Here is a 23,189-nt window from a genome sequence, read left to right as displayed (position 1 = left end):
GAAAACTGAGCAGATGCAAAACCTGCCTTTTGGCAGAACCTTGGAAACCACCCTCAGTTTGGGGTCCATGGAAGTGACTCTTGATGGGCTTGAAGTTTCCCTGGGATTCACAGGAACCCACATGGGTGGCCATCAGGTGTGCACTTAGGACATGACATGGGGACCCCACATGGCCAGGTGCTAGAAGCCATGTCCCTTTACACCTGAGCCAGCCCACGCCTACAGGCCTGAGTGTAACTAGCCTGGGGCTGGTGTATACATTCCACGTCACCGAGGCCTGATGGCAAGTCTTTGGTCTTTACTCTCCCTTGACTCTGTGTGGTTTGTTTTTTGGCCATGAGTTTCTGGAAGCATCTTAGCTGGTAGACTATTGATGGGGTGGGCGGGGCCTATTCCTGTCAGTGGGGTTGTGTAGGGACTGGTGGGAGAGGCTGCAGGGCCCCACACTCACTGTAGCTGGTCCCAGTGACTGTCTTGAAGGCCAGTGAAACTATGATACCAAACAAGTCTGGGGACCCCCTCTCCCCCCTCCCGGGAGTTGTGCCATGAGTGTGCTACCCCCCAAGTCAGAACAACCACCCTGTCCTCAGAGGCTAGAAGATGAACTGGTCAATCTTGTGACTGACTTGGGTGCATTTTCTTACTTTTGCAAAATTGGTGGTGTCACCTTTTAAAGGCTTCTTTTTTTGTTTGGTTTCCTTGGAGTAAATATTTCCTAAAAGTGTTTACTCTCATGGTTAAATTATCAAAAGGTTAATGATTAGTAAACTATAACAGGGTTCAGATCATTTTTAGATATTTTCTTTGAAGAAACTGGGGTGGGGGGCGTTAGAAGCATTCAGGGGTGAGTCATTTCCCTCCCTCCCTTTTGACTTGGCTTAACTGCAGGCCTCTAGAGCGGGATACAACTCCCTGGCTCCAGCCAGCAAGGGGCGCTGTCGAGGCTTGACTCCAGGTCACTCTCCTTCGTCCTACAGGGTTGGGGCAGATGGAGATGCGCCCTGGGAGGGGGACAGCTGTAAACAGAAGGTTTGGGGCCCGTTCACATGAAGGTCCCACCCAGGAGAAAGCAGGTTCTGCAGGGGAGGGCCACTACTTCCCGAGCTGACAGTGTTTCTCTCTCTAGGCCTACACGATCCAGGGACAGTATGCCATCCCGCACCCAGATGTGAGTTTTCACTTTGTTTCCCTTCCCTCCTTTTCTCGTTACCATTTACTACCTGCATGCTGCTGTGAACTGCTACAATATTAATATTACGCAATAATATTAATACCTAATGTTCCTGACCTCTGTCGTATCCATATGACCTTGAATAACCTCTAACCTCTTAGCACTAATTCTACTCACGTGGAGGACTTGGCCTGATGTCAAATTGTTTTGATCGTTGCTGCTGTGGGGGCCTTCCTCCACTCACGGGGACTCCTTGTCCCCAGCGCCCGCCCCCACCCCCCATGGGCAGGAATAGCAGCGTCTTACAAGCACCTACGAAGTGAGGTGACATGCTGTCAAACAGGTCTGAGATGTGTCACAAAGGGTATTTAAACATCTAGGGAGGCTACACTCCCGCTTTGAAGCCCTAGTTGAAACAGGCTCTGCACGTGTCTGAAGGCCAGTGGTGACAGGCCTCGGTTTCATCCTAGAGTTACTAACGTCAGTGCTGGAGAGCAATGACGACATTCCAGATGCACTTGGGGAGGAGCATCCTGGACTTCTGTGGCCTGGGGGCCAAGGGAGCCACATGCAGCTCTTAGGGCCGAGATATGCGGCAACAATGAAGAGCAGAGGGCTTTCTCCCTTGGGTTTAGATATAGCGGATAAATTGGGTGACACTAGCTGGTGCCAGGAAGAACGGGGTGTGGAAGGAGGGAAGGGAGAGGAAACAAGAAAAAGAGGAAGAGGCCAAGGCCGGCAGTTGATTTTGCTGCTTTTGGCAGGTGGAGCAAACCTGCAGCCAGTTTTGAGAAGCATTTTTCTTGTCTATCCCGCCCTTGACATTTGCTGAGCTTCAAATCCTTCCGCTCTGTTCCTGACAGGGAGGTGCCACCAGGCAGGCGAGCCTGCCCTGGGGTCTTCTGCAAACCCTTGCACTTTGAATTGGGCAAGTGAGGGAATAAAATGCAAAGGCAGAGCAGGGGAGGGTTTTTAAGAAGTAACTTGGGAAGGTACCAAGGCTCCATCTCCCTTCCAGAAGCATGCCCAAGCCTTTCCCTCTCCTTCCCCCACAGGCATGCATCTCCTAAACTCTAAGAGACCCACTGAGGCTTGCAATCAGGGAACAATAGGCAGTGGCAGCTAGTCTTGGGCTAACCCCCAACCTTGTCCCCAAGGCCCCCTCTTTTCTGACTTCTTAGCAAAAGCACCTGGCCTAGGCTTATTTCCCCACCTACTCTCTCTTCTGTTGTTTCTTCTATCCTAGACCCTTCCTTGTTTCACTGTCCCCAGCTTAAAAAAAAAGTAACCAACACTAAGTATTGGAAATACAGAGATCAGTTCACTATCACTGAAGGAAATTTTCTATTGAGTAGAAAAGAAATACTGATGGTTTCTCTCTCTCTTTTTTATTCTTATTTTTTAAAAAACACATCTTAATAATCCGTACAAGTAGGAGCTAAATGATAGAGTATGCAGTTAAGAAACGTCCCTCCCTACCCATCACACCCCCAAGGCCATTTTTAAAGGTTCCTGGTTTTAACCCTGCAGTGAGGATGGTGTAACTCTAAATCAGTGGTGGGCACACCTGCCTGCCCCCACTGGGAAGCCAGCTTCCTCCCGTCCAGGTGTGCTGTTAGGGCTCCACTTGTTAAATAGAAGCTGGGTCAGGGCACAGCTCTCCATCATTGAGCGGTTGGTGGGGCTCACTCCTGTCCCCCTACCTGCCCACCCAAGACCACCTCAGCCTCCCCCTTGAGGACAACTGCTGATACCTGGCCCTGCCAGTGATTTCCCCATGTACCCCATTCTCTGTTATTTGGGATGCTCTTCACCTTTCTGTGAATTTATTTTAATCAGATCTCGGGGGGGGGGGGTGAACCTTCTCTGTCTTCTCTGAAGAACCATCAGCAGCTTTTTTTAAAAAAGTTGATGTCTCATGCTCCCAGGAAGTCAGTGGCATTCCCCGTGAAAATCAGAGTGAGGGAGCTATGAGACCCCAATAGCTGGTTGGAGCCACCCCATAGCTCAGGAACCTTTCTCACTCTGGTGATGCCTGTCCTGCATTGTCTTAGCCCACAGCCCATGGGACAAAGGAAGGCAGATGTCAGCACCTAGGGGAGGGCTGGGCTGGCCCCGTGTGCAGGAACGCCGTGCAAGGAGAGGGGTTGTGCATGGGCCCAGGCTGGGTCAGTGGCACTGCAATGGGCAGGCTCCACGGCCTTTTATGGAATTCTCGTAGTGGTGGGGATGGGAGATCAGAATGGAGCCAAGAGGCCTGGTTCTAGGATGGCACAGCTTTCATTTAATCCAGAGCAGGGTGGCCTTGTACCCTTACAAATGTGTGTGTGTGCAGCAGCAGGTTTGAAGACCTGGCTTTTTGACCTTTTTACAGATGGAGAACTCAACAGTGGTCTGGCCCTTAGTGAAGGATACCAAGGCCGATGCTTAGACCTACAGCCCTACTTTTGAAGGAAGGCCTGTGGTCTCACAACCACTGCCTCTTGGCTCAGGCTCTAAGCTGACAGAAGTGTTTCTGGTCTGAAATGTCCAGTTGTGGGCACAGGCGCCTGTGTGAGGGTGAGGGGTTTTGATTGGTTTGGTTGATTTATTTTTATATCAATCACTTGTTTTGCTCTTTCCATGTGATTTTCTTTTTCTCTTAAAAGTGAGTAGTTTGACAGTTGTTGTTCTTTAGATTGGTTTAAACTAACGTATAACTAATTGTTGTATAACTACCTCCTTGTGTTTGGTTGAGATGTAGAATAGGTGGCTCCTTCCTGTGAAACGGCTTTCTGTGCGGGACGTCCTGCTCTCTAGACCAGCAGTGGGATGGGGACCACTATTGGGACCAGCTAGGGGGAGCTTTTATAAATGCTCTTTTTACAGGCACAGAGAGTTGAAGACTTGAACAGCCACTTATGATCCATCCAAAACAACAATAAAATGACTATTTGATAACATAGGTGATGATAGCTAGGAAGGCATTTTTTAATCTGAGCTTGGTCCTCAGTAGTAATTTTAAAAGCTTCATTTCTTAGACCCCAAATATAATAATTATAGGAAATACTAATTTATTTTATAATATAACTGAATGCACAATTTAGATTTTTCTACCACAGTGGCTGACACATACACTATAGTCATCTTTTAGCATCTTAATTTATATTTCTTAGATCTGAATGTTTCTTTATCTAGAACTAAATTATACATATTTTTCCTGTGCTCAATTTTAGAGAAGGCTTTCTGATTTAACCTTAAGAGTCATCGACGCCTCCCACCCACCCCGCTGCCAGTTTCCTTCCAGGTTCTCACATCCTTTTACCTGAATCCTTCTGGAAGCTTATCGCTCTTATACATTCTGGAGAGGCACAGGGACTGCTGGGTGTGGGGAGGACTCACAGCTGCTGACCTCTGGAGTGCTAGGACAGCTGCCCCTTAGTCTCAGAAGCTGCCCACTCTCTTTTGTGTTTCCTGCCTCTGGCATCAGGCAGCAAGGACTCCAGATGTGGGAGCAGATGTAAAGAGCTGTGAAGTCTGGACAGAAAGTGCAGTGACTGTTCTAGTCTCTCTCTCATCCAATATTTCAGCCACTTAATGTGATTAAGTGAGGAAGAAATTGTTTTCTTCTGAAAGAAATTAGTCAGCTTCAAGCATACCCTCATGTGCAATCTTTATTTCTAGTTTTCACAATTTCCCCGTCACTCCCAGACTTAATATCCCCTTATTTAAAGAGGGCGCTGAATGCAAGCAACAACAAAACCTATGTGTTAAGAGGCAACAAAGCACTGTCCACCTCTTCTTTCTTACCTGAGCTTTCTTACTAACAGTGTGAAGTAGCTGTCAGGACCATCATATAATTGCGCATGCAAGGAAGTAGAAGTTTTGAGTGGTCACTTGCCAAGAGCTGAGGAGCCAGTGTATGGAGGAGCGAGCTCACTCCCCACACCACTTGGTTTTAGCAGAAGATGTTAAGAACTGGGAGTAATAGGGCAGCGGTAGCTGCCAGGAAGCTTGTCCTTTAGAGAGTATATGTGAGGAAACTGTAGCAACAGGTGAGTTATAATAGAAGTAAAGAAATCAGTGGAAGGATGCATGGTTACATCTTCCAAGGGGCTGTTGGGATGCACAGTTCACTGTGGACACATGAAGAGTGAATGTGGATTTCCCCCTCCCACTTCCTCAGTGTCTCTAGAGCCCTGTGGGGAGGTGGTGCTGTCTTCTCCTCGAATTTCATAGTGAACACATGGAAAGAGTAACCAGCATTGCACTCCATAACCACCAGTCGATGGCCTCACGTCAGTCTCTGTTCTTTCCAGATTGAGTAGCTCCAAGTGGTGGAGAGGTGTTCATGGCCCACCTGCAGTCAAATCAGGGCTACTACAGTCATTTTCATAAAATAAGAGGTCTGGGTTAAACTGTCAACGTTCTTGGCTTGAGCTAAATCTTCCTTTCTCTGTCCCCCTTCCCTGGGGCTAAACTTATAGATCAGCACCTCTCCTACTGAGCCACTCAGTAGCAGGGCTCTGGGCAAGTCTTTCCTCCCAGCCTGCTCCTTCTCAGAATCAAGACTCCTGCATGATGCTTGCACACGAAAAGTCTGAGAAACACCAATAACAAAGACTGAGAAGGAAGAACAGTTGGCACCCCAGGAAGAGATAACAGAATGGAGAGAGAGAGATTCTAAGAGATAAGCAGTGAGAAAATTTCAGAGTTAATAAAAGGAACCAATCCTAGCATTCAGGAATCCCAACAAATCCCAAGCAAAATAAACAAAACAAAAAAATCCATCTTAGACAAATCAAAGCTAAAACACACAGCATCAAAGACCAGAAGTAAATCTTCAAAGTGGTCAGAGGTAAAAAGAATATTACAAAAGTAAGAGTGAGAGAATGAGTTGACTTCTCACCAGCAACAGTGGAGCCAGAAGATGGTGGCATAATAAAAGCAAGTAATTGTCTACCTAAAATTCTATCTCAAGAGCATCTTCCAAGGACCAAAATATAGACATTTTCAGACAAATGGCTGTGACCAACAGGCTTCTCATGGATGCTTTCCGGAGAAGGGAAACAATCCCAGAAGGAAGGCTAGAAAGGCAAGGAGGAGTGTGAGCAAAGAAAATTACCATTTTTTTCATTAACACAAGCACAAACCATTAAGAAAATATTCATGATTTGACCACACTAAATTTAAACATTGGGTAAATGAAAACACACTTTGTAAAATCAATATCAATGCTGTGTCATTTGTGGGATTAACAACATAACAGAACTAAATGGACAGAAATAGCATACATAAGACTAAGACAGGTTGAGGGGAATTAAAACATAATGTATAGGTCATTGTATCATCAGGAAGAGGGTACAGATGTTGAATTTAGACTTTAAATGTATATGTTAATAAGAGTTTCAAAGTGACCATCAAAAAAAAGTTTGTTTATATAAACTCAATAAAGGTACAGAGAGGAAAGTGGGTGAAGGGGAAAAACTATTAATCATTACAAAAGAAGGAAAGGAATGAAAAAAAAAGAGAAAAGAACCCTGAGAAATCAGGACAATTAGAAGTGAAAAAAAAAAAAAAGGTACAAATTAGTCTATATCTGTGGGTAATTGTGATCAAAGTCAAAGAGAGATTTTTCAGTAAAATCACAGGCTGTCATATTTTTTTTTTAAAGCTTTTTTTTTTTTTTTTTTTTTTTTTCCCCAAGAGAGACACCTAAAGAATAACAACCCAGAGTAGTTAAAAGAATAGAAAAATCTATTCTAGGAAAATACTAACCAAAAGAAACCCAATTTACAAGTATTAATATCAGTGGGGGGGAGGCAAAAAAAAACAAGATTTTAAGGCAAATACATTGTTTAGTCATTACATTTTGATAAAAGGTTCAGTTCACTAGAATATATGACAATTCAAAATTTATATGTACCTAAAACATAGCTTCAACATATATAAAGAAAAAAATGACAGACCATAAAGAGAATTTGACAATCACTGTAGTGGAACCTTAACATACCTCTCTTTCAATAAAGGTTAAGTAGATAAGAATAAAGAAGATATTAACAGTACAGTCAGTGAGACTGATATAATTGACCTACATTGAACACTACATCTAATATAACTGTAGAATTCATGAAAATATTTACAAAATTTGATCACATTCTAGACTATAAAGAAGACTCACCATATCTAAAAAAAATTGGAATCATATAGAGCACAAAACAGTTAAGTTGAAATCAATAATTAAAAGATGACTTTTAAAAAACTTGTCTTTATTGAAAGTTGAAGACCAAAAGACCAAAATAAATGGAGATATACCATGTTCGTGGATAGGAACACTTAAGGATCTTAACAATGTTAATTCTTCCCAAACTGAGGTACAAAAATACAGTATAATTGCAATCAAAATCCTGACCGACTGTTTTAAATTTTTATATGAGAGAGCAAAGGCCAAGAATCACCAGTATATTCATGAAGAGGATATATGATAAGGAGATTTGTCCTAGTGATAGGAAGACCTACACTAGGGCAGTCCTAACTGAGACAATGTGATTTGGGTGCAAGGAGAGACCATAGGCAAGTGGATCCTACCAGAGAACCTGGATCTGACCCATGTGGGTGAGGGAGCCTGGTCTGTGACAGAGATGCTAGGATGGCAGGTCATTCAATGGGGAAATGGATTTTTACAACATAAAAAAAACACTCTTTATGTATCAAGTACTTCAACACAAGAGAAAAGCATAGCACTTTTAGAAGAAATATAGTAGAATATCTTCCTGTACACAGGTCAGAAAAGGATTTCTTAAAACATAAACCATAAAGGAAATATTAATTTGACTACAGTAAATTTAAAAATTCTGTTTCTCTAAAGACACTATAAGGAGAGTGGGGAAGAGATCTTTTCAGCAGATATAACTAAAATAGGATTAGTATCTGAAATACATAAGGAGTTTGTGTGAATCACCAAAAATCAACCCAATAGAAAAGTGGGCAAAAGACACAAGCAAGCATTTTACAGAAAGGAGACATGAATGCATATCACCACAATGTGATGTATTTCCTGCCATGAGAGGTAGTTGCCTGGTGTGTTTTGTGATAACTCACTAAGTTGTTTATTTATGGATATTTACATTTTAGTCATTGTGTTTAGTATTTGTCTATGTTTCTGTATTCTGACACAACGTTAAGTAGAAACTGCAAGCCACAGAGAAAGACCTATATGATCCCTCTGCTGCTCCTCCCTCCCTCTCTCCTCCCCTCCTCATGATTTATGGGCACTGGTGGGAACTGGCAGTCTCATGTTTTAATGACAAAAATATCTCAAAAAGCGGAAATTCCCCTTAGCACTTTGGCCTCCTCCCTCCTTTTAAAAATGTAGAAATTGAGTCCCAGAGAGGTGAAGTGCTTGACTGAGGGCAGAGCCAAGAGGAGATGCCAGCTGACATCTGTCCATCAGCCCCCTCTGGGGGATGTTTATTTAGGCACCACGCTGCAGGTCCAGCACTTCCTCAAGATGTCAATTTACAATCGTGGGTGAATGGGGACAGGGATTTATTTGCTTCTGTAGCCGTTGTTTCATAAAAAGCAGCAAGTACATTGCAGTGGGAATTGCTGAATTCTGGGGTGTCAGACTCCTGGGTGCGAGTGGAGCCATGCCTGTAACACACACAGCCAGTGGCTCTGGAGCAGACCCTGCTTGATGTGCCTCATCTGTTTAACTGCCAGGGAGGCAATGGAGAGACCTGGGGGCCTTCAAGGTCGGAGCTTGTGGACAGCGGGTGGGAAAATCCTGGTAGTTTCCATGACTACTCACCCCAGTCAACCTGGGCAGCACTTCACAGCCTGCCATTTACATACATGGTTCCCCCACTTTACAGATAGGCAGGGTGGGCCACGGGCACCAGCTGGGCCTATCTCCACAGAGCTGTCAGGGTTGTGGCCAACTGAGGTGGGTTCTCCTGCCTTCAGAGCCCCTTTCTTCCCACTGACAGACCGGCGCAGCATCTGTGAACTCTTGGGGATGCAGGGACAGATAGGAGAGGGCCTGCCCTCATGACAGCATGCCAGCCTGGCTGTCAGACACATGAGCAGGTGATGGGGAGTCAGATAGTGGAACAGGAGAGAGAGCAGCCTGTCAGGGCTTTTTAGGCTCCTCACTGGCCTCCTCCCCTGGGGGAAGGACTAGAGCCCCCAAAGGGCTGGTCACACATGAGGCATTGTTCCTGTGTGAGCATCGTGTCTGCATGGAAACCCCAGTGTTGGTCAGAGCCCGAAGGATGCCTGGTCCTTGACGACCAACTGCCCTGAGCCAGACTGGGCTGGCCTTCGCTCTCCAATTTCACATTTGTCATCTCCAGAAATGGGGTTTCCTTTGCACCCTGGGAACTTGTAGTTACCTCCTTGTGAGAAAATCTTAGGCCTAGTTTGAACTCTCCCTTGTGGGTAGATTCAGAGCACAGCCCCTGCCAAATGCCCCCATGACTCTGTGTGACTTGTACACAGGGCACAGCTGCCCTGGCCCCAGGTCCATCAAGTGGGAGGTGGGGTTTGTAGGCTCACGTCAGTGCAGTTCAGTCCGCAGGAGGCCGAGGGTAGTCTTGTACACTCCTTAGACCTCATGCCCCAGGATGCCTTTGGGTGCTTGCTGTCCTTCTACAAGACACTTTCATGTCCCTGGAAAGAGGAGCCTTTGCTAGGCTGCCCAGCCATGCAGCAGGGTCTCAGACTCCTGCAGTCCCATTTCTGCAGGGTCCCTTGGCCTCTCAGAATCTCACCCGAGGCACAGGGGGTGCAGCCAAGTCTCATCACTTGTTTTGTGATAGTGTCTCCCAGGAATGCTCTCTTGGCACCCTTCTCAGGGGCTTTGATGCCTGTCCACTCAGGTCACACTGTGCCTAGTGAAGTTAGGTCAAGGGACACAAGTGCTGGTCAGCAGGTGACCATCAGGCCCCAACCCCTGCTGTGGCCTTGACCAGCACCACCCCATCAGGGACTGAATCTGACCCCAGGTCACCAGGTCTCTTAACCTTCTCTCCTTAGGACCTCAGGCACAATAACTGCCTGGAGTGGACTTGTGGAGTCTAAGATGTGACCAGTTGTCCCCAAGCAGGCCCACCCAAGTGCTGTAGGTCAGGGAGCACCCCAGCAGACAGGGAGACACCTGAGAGGGGGACAGGGCTGCTTTTCAGATGCACTTAGGATGTCCAGGAGGGAGGGAGGGAGGAAACTGGACAGCTCTGTAATGGAAATGCAGGAGTAGCATTTAGGAAGACGGACCATCTGCGTCCTAGCAGCTCATATTACCAGGGTTCTACCTCAAAGGTATGACCAGGAGGCCACAAGCTGGTCATGGCTCCGCTTCAGGCTGCAGCTGGGGACTACATGCCTCCTCACGCCAGGACCCTGACCTGTGGAAGCAGGAGGTGGCCAGACTGACAGTCTAGCGCACCACAAACCCCTCTCCCACAGGCTGCCCCAGGGAGCTTGAGCTTGAGGTTGAGGACAGGACAGGAGGCTCTGGGGGAGGGGCCGTCGGGGGCAGGGTGGCCCTCCATGCACCGGGAAGGGGTGCTTGGCCTGTATCTTAGCACTGGCTAAATTGTTAGGGGAAATGCCCAGCTCTAGGAGACCAGCAGCAAACCCACTCATTGATGGCCCCAGGGGCTGGCTTGTGTAGGTGCTGGGATGTCAGAAACCCAAGTGCACAGTCGCTGCCTTCCTGAGACATTTTTGTGGAGCTGAAGGAGCCCAGATTCTGCAAGATGGGACAAATGTGGGCACCTGGTCAGATCCTCATGTCACCTGAGGATGCCAGCTCTGCTCCCTGAGGGCCCCCACTTACTGGCCTCTGGGGGATTTGCACAGGCCCCCGTTCTTGCCTCCTGATAGGGACAGGGTCCGCTCTGGAAGCTGCACTGGGAGCATTCAGGCTGGTCTTCCTGCTGAGAAAAGGCTGGGGGTTGAGGACATTTTCCAGAATGTGCTGTCCCACCCTCCAAGGCAGCTGGGGACCCGGGCCTTATGCCCCAACATCTCTGAAGAGTGGGAGGATTCTTAGCATGCAGCCACTGTCTTTGGCTCCCAGGTGTGGCCAAGTCTCACCACATTTACCTTTATCTTCTGTAATGTTTAGTTTTCATTTAAGAAATGAGACTCAGATAAAGTAACCAAAGAACTGCATTTCAAAGTCCCCTTCCCCAAATTCTAGTGGCTGAAGATAGGGGACAGGGAGACAGGGAGCCACCTGCGCCAACACAGTGGGCACAGGTGCAGGGAGGCCTCTGAGTACTCTCACACACACCCTCCACAGAACCTTCCAGCACTACATCCCATAATCTTGGAGGTCGCAGGAGGCAGAGTGTGAGGCAGGGCCTGCCTCAGGAGTGATCCAGGCCTAGCTCAGGGCTGGGACAGAGCAGGTTTGCAGAAGGGAGCATCACATGGGTTCCCCCCAGATGCACACTAACTCTGAGTGATAACATGACTGCAAAGCTCTTAGAGGCCCAGCTGGTCCTGTTCGGTGGCTCTCAGACTCTCCCTGTAAAACCCAGGGGCCCAGCAGCCTCCCTACTGGTCTGGGGGTTGCTCACCCACCCAGGCCCATGTGAATGGGGAAGTCTGGCTAGTTCAGGCCAGAGCTGCCAGGGAGCTAAGGAGAGGAAAGGAGTTCAGTGCGCCCGCCTACAATAGCCCATTGGTTTTCCCAGGCCAAGTCCTTGAGTTCTACGTCTGCCATGTGTCCGCATGGCCCCTCTTTATATCTATTTGTACAAAGTTCTGTTACTGCCTTTTTTAATTTGGTGTGACTTGTACTCGATGACAATAACCTTCTTAGCTCTCATGTCCCTCCTACCCCCAGCAGTTGACCAAGCTCCACCAGTTGGCCATGCAGCAAACCCCCTTTCCTCCCCTCGGACAGACCAACCCCGCTTTCCCCGGTACGTACCCAGCTGCCCTTTCTGACCTCCTCTCTTCTCACCTGGGGACTTTCTCTTTCTGAACTGTCTTTATTCAGGGCAGTGACAGAGCAGGTACAGTTCTAGTTGTGAATGCCAAGGATGCGTTAACACACTGCAGTATGCACGTTGCTGTGGGCCAGGCGGGAGGCCTGTGTGTCCCCTAAGGTGGGTTAGTCACCTCACAGCTGGTCGTCTTGTGAAGGGACAGCCCCCCCCTCAAGGGTCCAGGCCTATTCTCCACTGCCTGCAGACATAGCGGCGTGCCCTTTCTGCTGAACACATCCATCTGGCCAGCCCTGGAACCTATGGTCTCCAGGAGCAAGAGCTCGGACAAGCAAATGGGGATGCTCTTCTGCAGAAGGCCAATGCACGTCACAGGACTGACACCCACCCAGGACAGCACCTGCCCTGCCCTGCGAAAACCAAGATAGTCCCCAGCCCAGGGCACAGTGGTCCTTAGCTCCCTTTTGGGCACAGGGGCAGGGGTGGGTTTCTTCTGATGACACACAGAGCATTTCCTTGGCAGCTATGGCCGGTGAGAGCCCACCAGACACACTGGTCTGCCGTGCGCCAGTCAGATTTTGAGCTTCCCTAGTTGAAGTGACCTTGCTTATCTCCTTGAGGGCAAAACATTAAATCTGTTTCTTCTTTGCTCTCCAGGAGAAAAGCTGCCTTTACACTCCTCCGAAGAAGCTCAAAATCTGATGGGCCCGTCGTCAGGTAAAACAAAGCACTCTAGTGGAGAGTGGAGGCCTGGGCTCCTGGGCACGATCTGGGCAGGAGGGGACAGCCAGCGCCTCGGCAAAGGGAAGCCTGTGCCGTGGAGATGGAGCCTGTGTGCCCACACCAGATTCATACCCCCAGTTCCCAGCTTTTGCCTTGGTCACTGCTGGGAGTGTTGTGGTGCGTCATGGGCTCCAGCGGTGCTCAGAGCACTGCTGCCTGTCATCCAAAGTCCCTGAATGTGGCAGAGCAACCATCTCTGTTGTCGTTTGTCTAGTGGCACAGCGTGTGGGGGCCTGCAGTGCAGACTTTACCGTGACATGTGCCTTCCCCAAATGTGCTTCCTAGGAGGCGGGAGCATGCCTTCATGGATAAGAGCACTCTGGGTACCCCTTCTGATTCAGTTAAAACCGTTCTAGGACACCACAGGACAGCAGGGAGATTTGTAGGTCCCGTTACCCAGGGCAAGGAGCAGCGAGGCCACTGGCATAGCGGGTTTCCCATCCCACTTGAAATCCTGAATAGAGCAGAAGAGCAGGTGTCTCGCTGAAGGGAAGATGCAGGGGAGGAGCCTTTCCAGCGGTGTTGGCTGTCACCCCAGTGGTATGTTCTGAGCCCCAGGGTGCAGCTGAGGCTGGAGGAAGCCCCAAGACTTTCTCAAGCTGCGTCTGGGTCCAGCTGTACACACTGGGGCTTGTGGGCATCTCAAGGCTGAGACACTGGCCCCGATGTTCCATGTACTGGTGATGGGTTCTATCTCGGTATAGCCTTTAGTTAAGTTAATGAAGAATTTAGTGAATGAAAATTAGAAAAAATATTTATAGAATGTTTTGATTATGGAAATGGATAGCAACCCTTACAAAGTTAATATCTGGGTGATATACACGTCTCTGTACAGCCCTTACCAGCTTATAATGTGATTTCCTATAATTCCCCAGCAAAGGCCTCCTGGAAATGACCTGGGAACCCCCCTGGCCCCTCCCCATGGCCTTCAGGCCTGAGGGATGGGGTCCCTCACTCCTCCCTGTGACGACCTCCCTCCCCAAGCCGGTGTGACCTGAAGCTCATGCGCTCTCACGCATACACGGACCTCACGCGTTCACATGCACGCACATGCATGTCCCCCATCGCAGCAGGTTAAGCAAGGTGGTCGTGAGGAGAGGCATTGCCTTGTTTGACAGGACCCTGAAGGCTGATGTCAGCGTTGCTTCCAGAGCTGGCTTGTGTTGTGTTGGGGAAGCTTGTTCTTGTCCCAGAGCAGGGATGTTATCATCTCAGGAGAGAGACACTCATCCCTGGGCGCAGAGCCCTGACACAAAGGAGCACAAGTTTTAAACAATATATCTTCACATTATTAGTTCAGTTTTACTTTCCTCTGGAAAAGAAATCTGATACCTTCCTCCCCTCAATCAAACTACCAAGTTGAACGAATATGACTCGCGCCTTTATGTCCATCCCAAGCCAGGCTGCTAGGAGTTTCTGTGTAGAACTCAGACAGGACTAAGGAAATATCTTAAATGACATTTTAAATGTCACTATCTATAGAATGTGTATAGGTGCTTGAACAACCAAATAAGCGTATTGAAAATACCCTTATTCAAAGAAGCTAAAGAACAGGAACTCTAGGTTTAGCTATGCAAAAGAAAACTAACAGACGATTCAGGATGAACTGGTTCATGCTGCACCTGCCAACTGAGACCTGTGCTCAGCGGGCCCCCAGGACAGTCCTGCCCTCACAGGGTCACTCATGGCAGGGAAACAGATGGCCACAGTACATCTTGTTTTGGGGACATGAGTGCTGTGGAGGAAGAAGCAGGAAGAGGGGCGGGGGCTGTGAGAAGGTGGGAGGTGAGACTGGGCACAGTCTGGGGTTGGGGAGCATGGAACAGACCTGGGGGCACAGGGAAGAACCTGGAACTCTTGGTGGGTTTTGAGTCTTGAAGGCAACTGACCTGTGTTTGTTGGGACCTCTCTGGGCTGTATGGAGATTAGACTGAGAGGCAAGGACAGAGGAAGGGACCAATGTGGGGTGGGAAGAGGGCTCGTGTTCCGGAATATTCTGAAGGTAAATGAGCCCAGTCTGTGTAGTTAGCTGTGGCTGGAGAGAAGGAGGTGAGCCAGGGGGCTTCAGGGTCTGAGCTGAGCTGTGGGACCTGAGATGCTGGGACCACGTGGAGCCTGGGGGGAGAAGAGCAGGGTCTCAGCTGTGGACTTTGGGTTTGAGATGCCTCCTGAGAGGAGATGAAAGTGCTGGATACAGGAGCTAGTCTGTCTTGGGCCTTCGTCCCCACTGGTTCCCCCACCACAGTCCCCACATGCATTTTATTGTCAAGCAAGAGTAGATCTTGTCCTGAACTCTGAAGAACCGTCTTGATTTGGCAGGTCCTAAGCGGAGGTTTTCCAAGATAGAGATTGGGACTTGGTGACAAATTAGGCCTGTGTCTTCATCTCCAACATAGGACACCCATACAGAAATACAGCCTTCCAGTGGCCCAGCAGTCTGTTTTTGAATCAGTGATGCACCAGACTGGAAAAACTGCACACTAGGCCGTGAAGCAGGCTGTGTAGTGGCCTTTGGGGGGTGTAGGGTCAGAGGGCAATGAGAGACAGCTGACACCACAGCAGGTCTGGTGAGCAGCAGAGGGAACAGAGAACCCATGGAGGACAGGCACAGGGTCGCAGGGTTGCATCCTGGGCACCCCTTGGAGTCCCCAAGACATGGCCACACCCGAGAGCTGCTTAGCATGGTGCTTCCTGCGTGTCTGTGAAGGGCTTCGAGAGCTGTCCCTCTACATGGCAGAGGAGGAACATAATGATGTGCCCCAAATGAGAAAGTGAAACGTCATTCTGCTGGGTTTTGTTTTCCTTGTTTTGAGAGAAGCAGGGATCAGGAGTTGCATTGCAGTCGAGCAGAGAGCTCACAGGGCCCTTGGCCTCCAGCTGCTCTGACCCTACCCTGCCTGTGTGGGCTGAGCATGGACCAGGCACTGGGCTGCGATGTGAGCAGGCTTCCACCAGTCTAACCGTGTACCCTTGGTGTGCCCAGGTCTGGATGCCAGCCCCCCAGCCAGCACTCATGAGCTCACCATTCCCAATGATGTGAGTATGCCCAAGCCTCCTTGACCTTATCCTGTGACCTCCCCCTTCCTTCCCACATTAAGCAGTTTAATGTCTATAAAAGTCCCTGAAATACCAGATAAAAAAAGAAATAGGGGGCTTGAGGGTTTACTCAGAATTCAGATGCCAGAGCTGGCTGGGAAGCTGAGGGCCCCTCTGACCCCATGTGAAGGCACTGCCCTGGTTCAGGGTTGGTCCTTGAAGAATGGTGGCCCAGGGATGCTCTGAAGTGGCCCTGCCCCATGCTTCCTGGGTCTCTAGAGGGTTTGGGGTTCTCTGAGTCTGCAGGATGTGGGGGTGTCACAGGTTTGTCTGGTTTCCTGGATCTGGTTTCCTGGATCCACCGTCTTCCTGCCTGGGCTCAGCTGAGTAAATGGCCTTTCGAGCTCCCTTCACAGGTCCTCCTGCATCATCCTCTGAATCCTTGGATCATACTAAGAAAGTTGACTTGGATCCTCAACCTAAGATGCCAGGGCAGATGTGAGCCATGTGTCCTGGAGGGGCAGCTGCCCCATGCACCACAGAGAGGCTGCTGTGTGGGGGACATGGGCTTCCTTGCCCTAGAACTGTGGCCTTCAGTAACCTTCACTGCTTCGCCCCTCACACCAGCTTGGCAGGAAATCCTGCCTCTTCCCTTCAGTAGATGGACCACAGGAAGCACAGATTTGTGACCTTGGGGTGCCCGCCTTTAGTGCAGAAGATGGGCAGTGGGGGAAGTTGGACAAGAGGGCCCTGCAGAAGAGACTGCTCTCATCAAGGACCCTTGTGCAACTGCAGGCCAGGCTCCTACATGGGGTGATGTGGCTCTGTTTCTGCTTTCAAGGGCTCCAGACATGTCCTCCCACTATAGCTGGTCCTCAAGCAGTGGCTCTGGGCAGCCCGCCAAGTCTTTTCACCCACACGATACGTGCAAGTTGCCACTCTACCATGGGCTTCCCCCTTTGTAGCCCTTCCCTAAACCACCATTTCATCAACACCAGGTATCCTGCTCTGATCTGGACCTTTGTTTTAAAACTGAGATGAACCTAAAAAGCAAGGGGATAAGCTTGTTTGGAGAGCCGGTATGCCTGTTTCCTGGGTGCCCTCCTAGTGCACGGCTGCCACCTTCCTGCTGGGGGAGCTACTCGGAAGACGCCTTCTGGGACCTGTGTGCCCTGCAGAGACACTCCTTGACCCTTCCTGGCAAAGGATCTCTTGCAGGGGACGTGTGCCCCAGGGCCTCCTGCCACCTTGGAGAGAAGGAAAGAAGTAGAATGTATTTCTAATGGGACACTTGCCTGTCATTTTCTCTGTCTCCACCTCTTGGTCAAGGTTAGATGAGACAAAGAGAAATTGTGCTGACACTTAAATGTCACCAGAAAGGAACTCTGGACTGCGAGATGAATGTGATGACCTAAGTGATGCACAGGTCCACAACACAGCCAGCCTGCCCTTGTGGCCATTGGGACCCAGGCTGGGTCAGGACCAAGACCCGTGCGTGGAGCTGCTCCATGCAGCTGGCAGTCTTGGGCCCCATCTCTGACTGTCACAACTTGCCTCACTCATGTCACTGTTCCTGTGGGGACCCCACACTTGGGCTCCTTCTACTGGGACAGGGAACCTAAGGGCTCACACAGGCAACTGCAGGAGGTGTGGTAGGTTAGATGTGCCCTGTGGTTCCTGTGGGGTTGGGCTTGGAAATCTAGTTAGGAGGGGGCTGTGATATTTGAGAGAACCTCTGTAGTCTTTCTTTAAATGCCCAATGGAGACACAAAAGGCTTAGAGGAGCGCTGGTCTCTGGGCTGAATGTGCGAGGGGCCTGGAGAGCCAGAGAGGCCGTGTGGAGGGGTAGCCCAGGGAAGAGCTGATGGGCCTTGCGCTCCTGTCCAGGTTAGAGGGGCCTATGACTTGTCACATCCCCCTCTAGCTGCTTAGAAGAGCCTTGTGCTCAGCCAGGTGTCGGTGTTGGGGGCTGTGACAGCTGTGGTTTCTCATTAGCACTCAGGCTGCACAGTTTTATCTGGAAGAGAGATGTTCCATGTGAGTGGGGGCGCAGCTCAGGGGCCCTTGGGCGTGAAGTCTCAGGAAGGGGAGATGCCTTGAGAGCGGGCAAGAAGAGAGGGGTGGGCATGAGAATGTTTTCAGCAAGAAAATGGGAAGACAAACCTGTTTAAGAGAATGTAGGGAGGGCATGCCAGAGGAAATGTACCTCAGATGGCTTGCTGGAGCAGAAACAGCAGGCTGTGCAGCAGGCGCTCAGCACTGCGGGGCTGGGCAGGGCCACTCACACTGAAGTGCAAAGGGGAAGTCTCTAGTGGCCGAGGAAGGTGTGGGGACAGAGGGAGGACAGCAGGATACCAAGTCAGGGTGGGGAAGCTCAAGCAGGCCTTCCTGAGTGCCAGCATCTTTGAGGATCTCAGCTGGCCCCACATTCTCCCTCCAGTGCTGATTCCCCTGCATCTGCCCCAGCGGGCCTGCCAGTCACCTGCCTTGACTGGCCCTGGTCAGAGAGGAGCCCTCAAGATTTCTCTGCCAGTGGGAGGGTGCCAGGGAAGAGCGAGTCAAGGATCTCAGGCCGGTAACTGGAAGTCACTCTCTCTGACCTCCGGGCCAGGCACAAAGGCATGAAGGGTGAAGCCAGAGACATATGGGCAGAGCCCGGGGAGGTAGATGGGCCCAGGGGTGTGTGGGCAGAGCCTGGAGAGATGAGGGCAGAGTTTGGGGGACTTGGGCAGAAGGTGGAGGAAGCTGAGCAGCTTGGGGAAGTTTGGACATTTGGGGAGATTGTGTTAAGTTCTAGCGAGGCAGCTGGTCTAACGTAGGAGAGGAGCAGAGATGGCCTTACAGATGAGCAGAATTGAGATGCTGTTAAGTCACCTCAGGGACAAGAGCTAGTCGAGGTGCACCCGTGTCCCTGGAAAACTGTTGTCACCCCGCAGATTCAAGTCACTTCATTTGGAAATGGATTTCCTCCAGCCCAGCCCCAACCCCTGCACCTACCGCCTTGCTGACACAGAACACAAGGACTGATGTCACCACAAGTGCTAACACCCCGTGCAGGCTGCCACAGGAGAGGTGGACAGGAAACCGGCTGCCCAGGCCCCACTTGTCCGGCCTCTTCCTTCTGTTCTCCTGCTCAGAGCTCTCATCAGCAGCCCCCATGTGAATGAAGGGACTCAGTTCTGTCCATGGACTTGGACTCCCGTGCACAGCAGGGACCTCAGGCTGCAATCTGCCCCACGCGTGGCTATCCTGTGTCCCAAGGAGGCCCTGGCTCTTGTCCCTCTGGCTGTTTCATTCTTGATGACTGTCTACTCCTTCAGATGGCTGAGTGGGCAGCGGCCACTGCATCTATCCTTCAACAGAGGTCACAGGATGGGAAGGAAAGGGAACATCTGATGTGTCCTCAGAATTTCACCTGTTTTTCAAAAGACAGGTTTCAGGCAGCAGCAAGCTTTACTCTGGCTTCAAACAAACATCCCACCACCCTGAGAACCCAGCCAAGAAGGCGCCAACATGGCCTTAGCCTTGGTGCTGGCATTAGGCCTCTGGGAGCTCAGAGGACACTGGGCAGGTGATAGCCGCGTGATTCTCTGGTCTCTTGATTTGTCGGGATGGTTCACAAATAGGGCACTAAGTAGCACCCTGGTGCCCACAGCTCCCATCCCTCCCACAGGAAGGCAAAGCCTCTTTTTTCTGGAAGCAAAGAGTTGGTGTGGGGTGGAGACCAGGTCTGGGCCATCCCCACAGGCTTCCCCAGGGCTCTGCACTCTGCTCGGGGCTGCCATGGGCTCTTCTCTAAGAGATTCCTCCACCCTTTTTTCTAGCTAATAGGCTGTATAATTGGACGCCAAGGGACCAAAATTAATGAAATTCGACAGATGTCTGGAGCTCAGATCAAAATCGCCAATGCCACAGAAGGGTCATCAGAGCGCCAGATCACCATCACGGGGACCCCAGCCAACATCAGCCTTGCCCAGTACCTCATCAATGCCAGGTGAGCGCTGGTCCGTGGGTAGGACTCTCAGGGACTGGCTAGCTATAGGCGTGGGTATCCTTCTTCGGGCCTTCTCTTCCCGGGCTGGGCCTAGGCATGGGAGATGCTGGAGTCTCCACAAGACATGGGACCTTTCTCACTTGACCTTTCACCCTGAAGGATCTTCACTGAGGGGCTAGGCGGTTAGAGGCGAGAGTATTTTCAGGAAAGCAGTGGCTGTGCCGTCCAGGGCCTCGGGTCAGCCACACACCTGGGTTAACTGAAATTTAGCATAAAGGGTTCTGTGGTTTCAGAGAAATGTCGCTAGATCATTCTGCTCTCACATGTGGGGTGGCTGTAAAGACCCTCCAACCCAGGCACTTGCAGAGCAGTGCATGAGGGAACTGTGGGAGGGTTCAAGGTTACACGTGGGGGGAGGGGAGGTCCTGCAGCCCAGCCAGGGCACATGGTGAGGAGCCCGAAGCGGTGGACAGCTCTCCTGGCCACGCCTCGCCACTCACCTGACCTCCCTCCCCAGGGCACATTAGAGAACACAGTGTGGCCACAACCAGGGAGATGGGACCTTTCAGGGGGGCAGGAAGCACCCTGCCTCCCCTCTACCTGGGTCTAGACCCTCCTCCCTACCCAAGAATGTTGAGGGGGTTGGAGGGAGGCCCAGGCAAACAGGAAGACAGCCCCTGTGGGCAGTGTGACTCCAGCGCCCCTCCCCGAGTGGTTGCCGTAGAAATGGCTGTGGTGGCCTAGGATTGTTTAGGTGGTTCTTGCCATGCCCCCGATGTGATAACAGGCACGGGGGCCCCTGGTGGGTCCTCCTCCCTCTCCTGGGCTTTGGTCTCCGACTCAACGCTATAGAGCAGTGACCTGAGACTATCTGTCCCAACAAGGAAAGAAATAGATACCAAGGCTGTGAGAATGCCACAGAGCAATACATTTCCTGTCTGACCTCATTTTATGAGAACACTGACCTGTCTTGCGGTGCCTCCGTCTCTTGCAGGCTGACATCTGAGGTCACTGGGATGGGCGCGCTCTAATCCTGCCCAGCATCCTCCACACTGCGAACCCTGGCATCCACCTGGCTCGCACGCTCTGTACAGACAGCCCGCCCTTCGTCACAAATACAAATAGAGATTTTCTTTACTAACAAAATGGTCTATGCCATAGAGGTACACATGCCGACAAAGCGAGTATATCTACAGCTGTCTCTGAGCTCCAGGCCTGTCCCTGACTCTGCGCATTCAGTAACTTCTGCTCCAATCCACTCACGCGTCCGCATGCAGTGCTTACTCTGTTCAATGCTTGGGGACGTTCCCATCTGTGACATTTTAGAAATGTTGTTCCTTAGTGTCAGTGTAACTGTTTTAAGAGTTGGTTTAATATTTTGACAGCACTTCCTATCAGCCATCCTCTCCTCAACCATGTAGACCTGTGGCTGCCCTCTCTCACCTGGCCCACCTGCTGACTTTGTTTCCCCTCGCATCCTTGCTTGTCTTGGCCCATGTGTCCATGCAGGTCTTGTGCTGGGGCAGGCTGCGCCCTTCCCCTTGTGCAGAGGGGAGAAAAAGCAGGTGCCAGGTTCTGACCTGAGAAGTGGGGTGTAGGGGGTGGTAGGCCCTGACTTCACAGAGATGTCGTGTGGAGGGCCACACATGGGCCCTGGGCGGCTTCCGGGGTGGCTGGAGGGTGCGGACTCGCCAGGAAGCGCCTCTGCACCATGTCGGAGTTCAATAAATGTCGTGGGCTGCCCCGACTGGCTCTGGCTCCTCTCTGTGCCCCTCGCTCAGACCTTCCTCCTGCACACACGTGCTCACACACCTAGTCACACACTCCTGAGACCTGGCCCTGTGGCCACCTGCTGTCTAAAGAAGCTGGTTCTCACACAAATTAAGACTTCATTCCCCCCTCTCCCAACCCTTTCTTAAATGTTTGACTTGCACAGGTCTTTCTAGTTTTACTTTTGCAAAACTACTTATATGACAATAATGAAAACTCCATTCTTGCCCTGGCTTCAAAGTGGCAGTTTCTTTCTTGTGGAACTAGCCTTTCCCACTGCCTCCATGGTCGCACATGGTGACCCCAGTCACTTCCCGGCATGTACATCTCACCCTTTCACCCAAATATCTGCTTGCTCACCTGTGCTAACCTTGAATGAGCCCACGGTCCCTTCTGGACGCTGAAGCCCTGGTTGGGACACAGGCCCCTGGCAGCAGGAGACTTACAGGCGGGCAGAGACCATTTCTCCCAGAACCCATCAAGCATGCGGTGGTAGGTGTGGCCTGCCTACCACACCTGCCTCTCAGCAGGAGCCCCCTTTCTATCTACCCAAACTCCGGACACACCTCAGGTGCTCGTCCTGTGTGCCTAGGCCACTGGAATACACTCCCATTGCCTCCCCAGGAACCCCCTGGTCAAGATTGGGTGCACAGCATAGCAACACCTGGCCACACTTCCCACCACATAGTTTAAGGCCATGTGATTCACTCACCCACTGGACATGTTGGCCACATGCTGGCCACCACTTGGGGCCTGAAGGCGGCAGGGATGTGGTGGACACAGGCCTTCCTCTGGGCACCCCCACCAGCATAGGGGCAACAGGTGGCCAGTAAACAAGGTGAGTAAGTGCCTTAGAAAGCAGTAGATGTCTGTGATGAAATAAACCCAGCAATAGGAGGGCATCAGAAGTGCAGGGTTAAATGTTCAGCAAGGTGAGCCCAAGAAGCTGTGGCCCAGGTGGGCGCCTGAACTGGTGCAGGTAACACCAGGAGGGACACAGGCTCTGGAGGCTGTGGGCACTGCCAGAAGATGGGGCCAGGCCAGGGAGCGTGGGTTTTGGAGGCATTTTGAAGGAAGAGCCAATGGGATTCCTGACAGATAAGATGCAGGCTGTGAAAGAAAGGGTCTAGGACTCTAGGTGGACAGAAGGTTCTCAGTCTGCTCTCTGGGGAAGCTGTAGGAAGGTGGGGGAAGGTCTGGGACAGGTGGGGGTTAAGATATGCGGGCTCTGAGGTACGACTGGAGCCTGTAAGGTGGCAGCAGCAGCCCAGGAACAATTTGGGGAACACTGAGGGACTCCACGTAGGACACCCAGCAGGAGTCTGAACAGGGGCTGTGCCCAGATGGAATGACCCTGTGCCAGGTGGGTCACCTGCCTCACATGATGTCCAGCACCCTAAGGAGCTGGACCCCCAGACCACAGTTAGGAGGTGTTTTCAGGGTGGGCTCACCCTTGAGTGTCTAAAAATAAAACTGCTAAGAACATTCATGTATAAGA

General features: G+C 50.8%; 1 protein-coding gene across 1 annotated transcript in view; it reads left to right on the top strand.

Annotated features, from left to right (window-relative positions):
- The window catches only part of PCBP3 (poly(rC) binding protein 3), a 130,025-nt gene extending 107,407 nt beyond the window's left edge, over window positions 1-22,618 (top strand). The window contains exons 10-15 of the mRNA XM_016211878.2: window positions 1,127-1,168; window positions 12,006-12,084; window positions 12,766-12,825; window positions 15,875-15,927; window positions 19,752-19,921; window positions 20,916-22,618. Coding sequence (XP_016067364.1) covers window positions 1,127-1,168; window positions 12,006-12,084; window positions 12,766-12,825; window positions 15,875-15,927; window positions 19,752-19,921; window positions 20,916-20,952 — 441 coding nt within the window. The 3' untranslated portion in view covers window positions 20,953-22,618. The remainder of the gene's footprint in view (window positions 1-1,126; window positions 1,169-12,005; window positions 12,085-12,765; window positions 12,826-15,874; window positions 15,928-19,751; window positions 19,922-20,915) is intronic.
- Window positions 22,619-23,189: the final 571 nt, after the last annotated feature.

This window comes from Miniopterus natalensis, chromosome 6, assembly GCF_054644295.1.
Source record: "Miniopterus natalensis isolate mMinNat1 chromosome 6, mMinNat1.hap1, whole genome shotgun sequence".
Lineage (NCBI taxonomy): Eukaryota > Metazoa > Chordata > Mammalia > Chiroptera > Miniopteridae > Miniopterus > Miniopterus natalensis.
The sequence above is the reverse complement of the archived record's forward strand: the minus strand, read 5'-3'. Positions and strand labels throughout refer to the sequence as shown.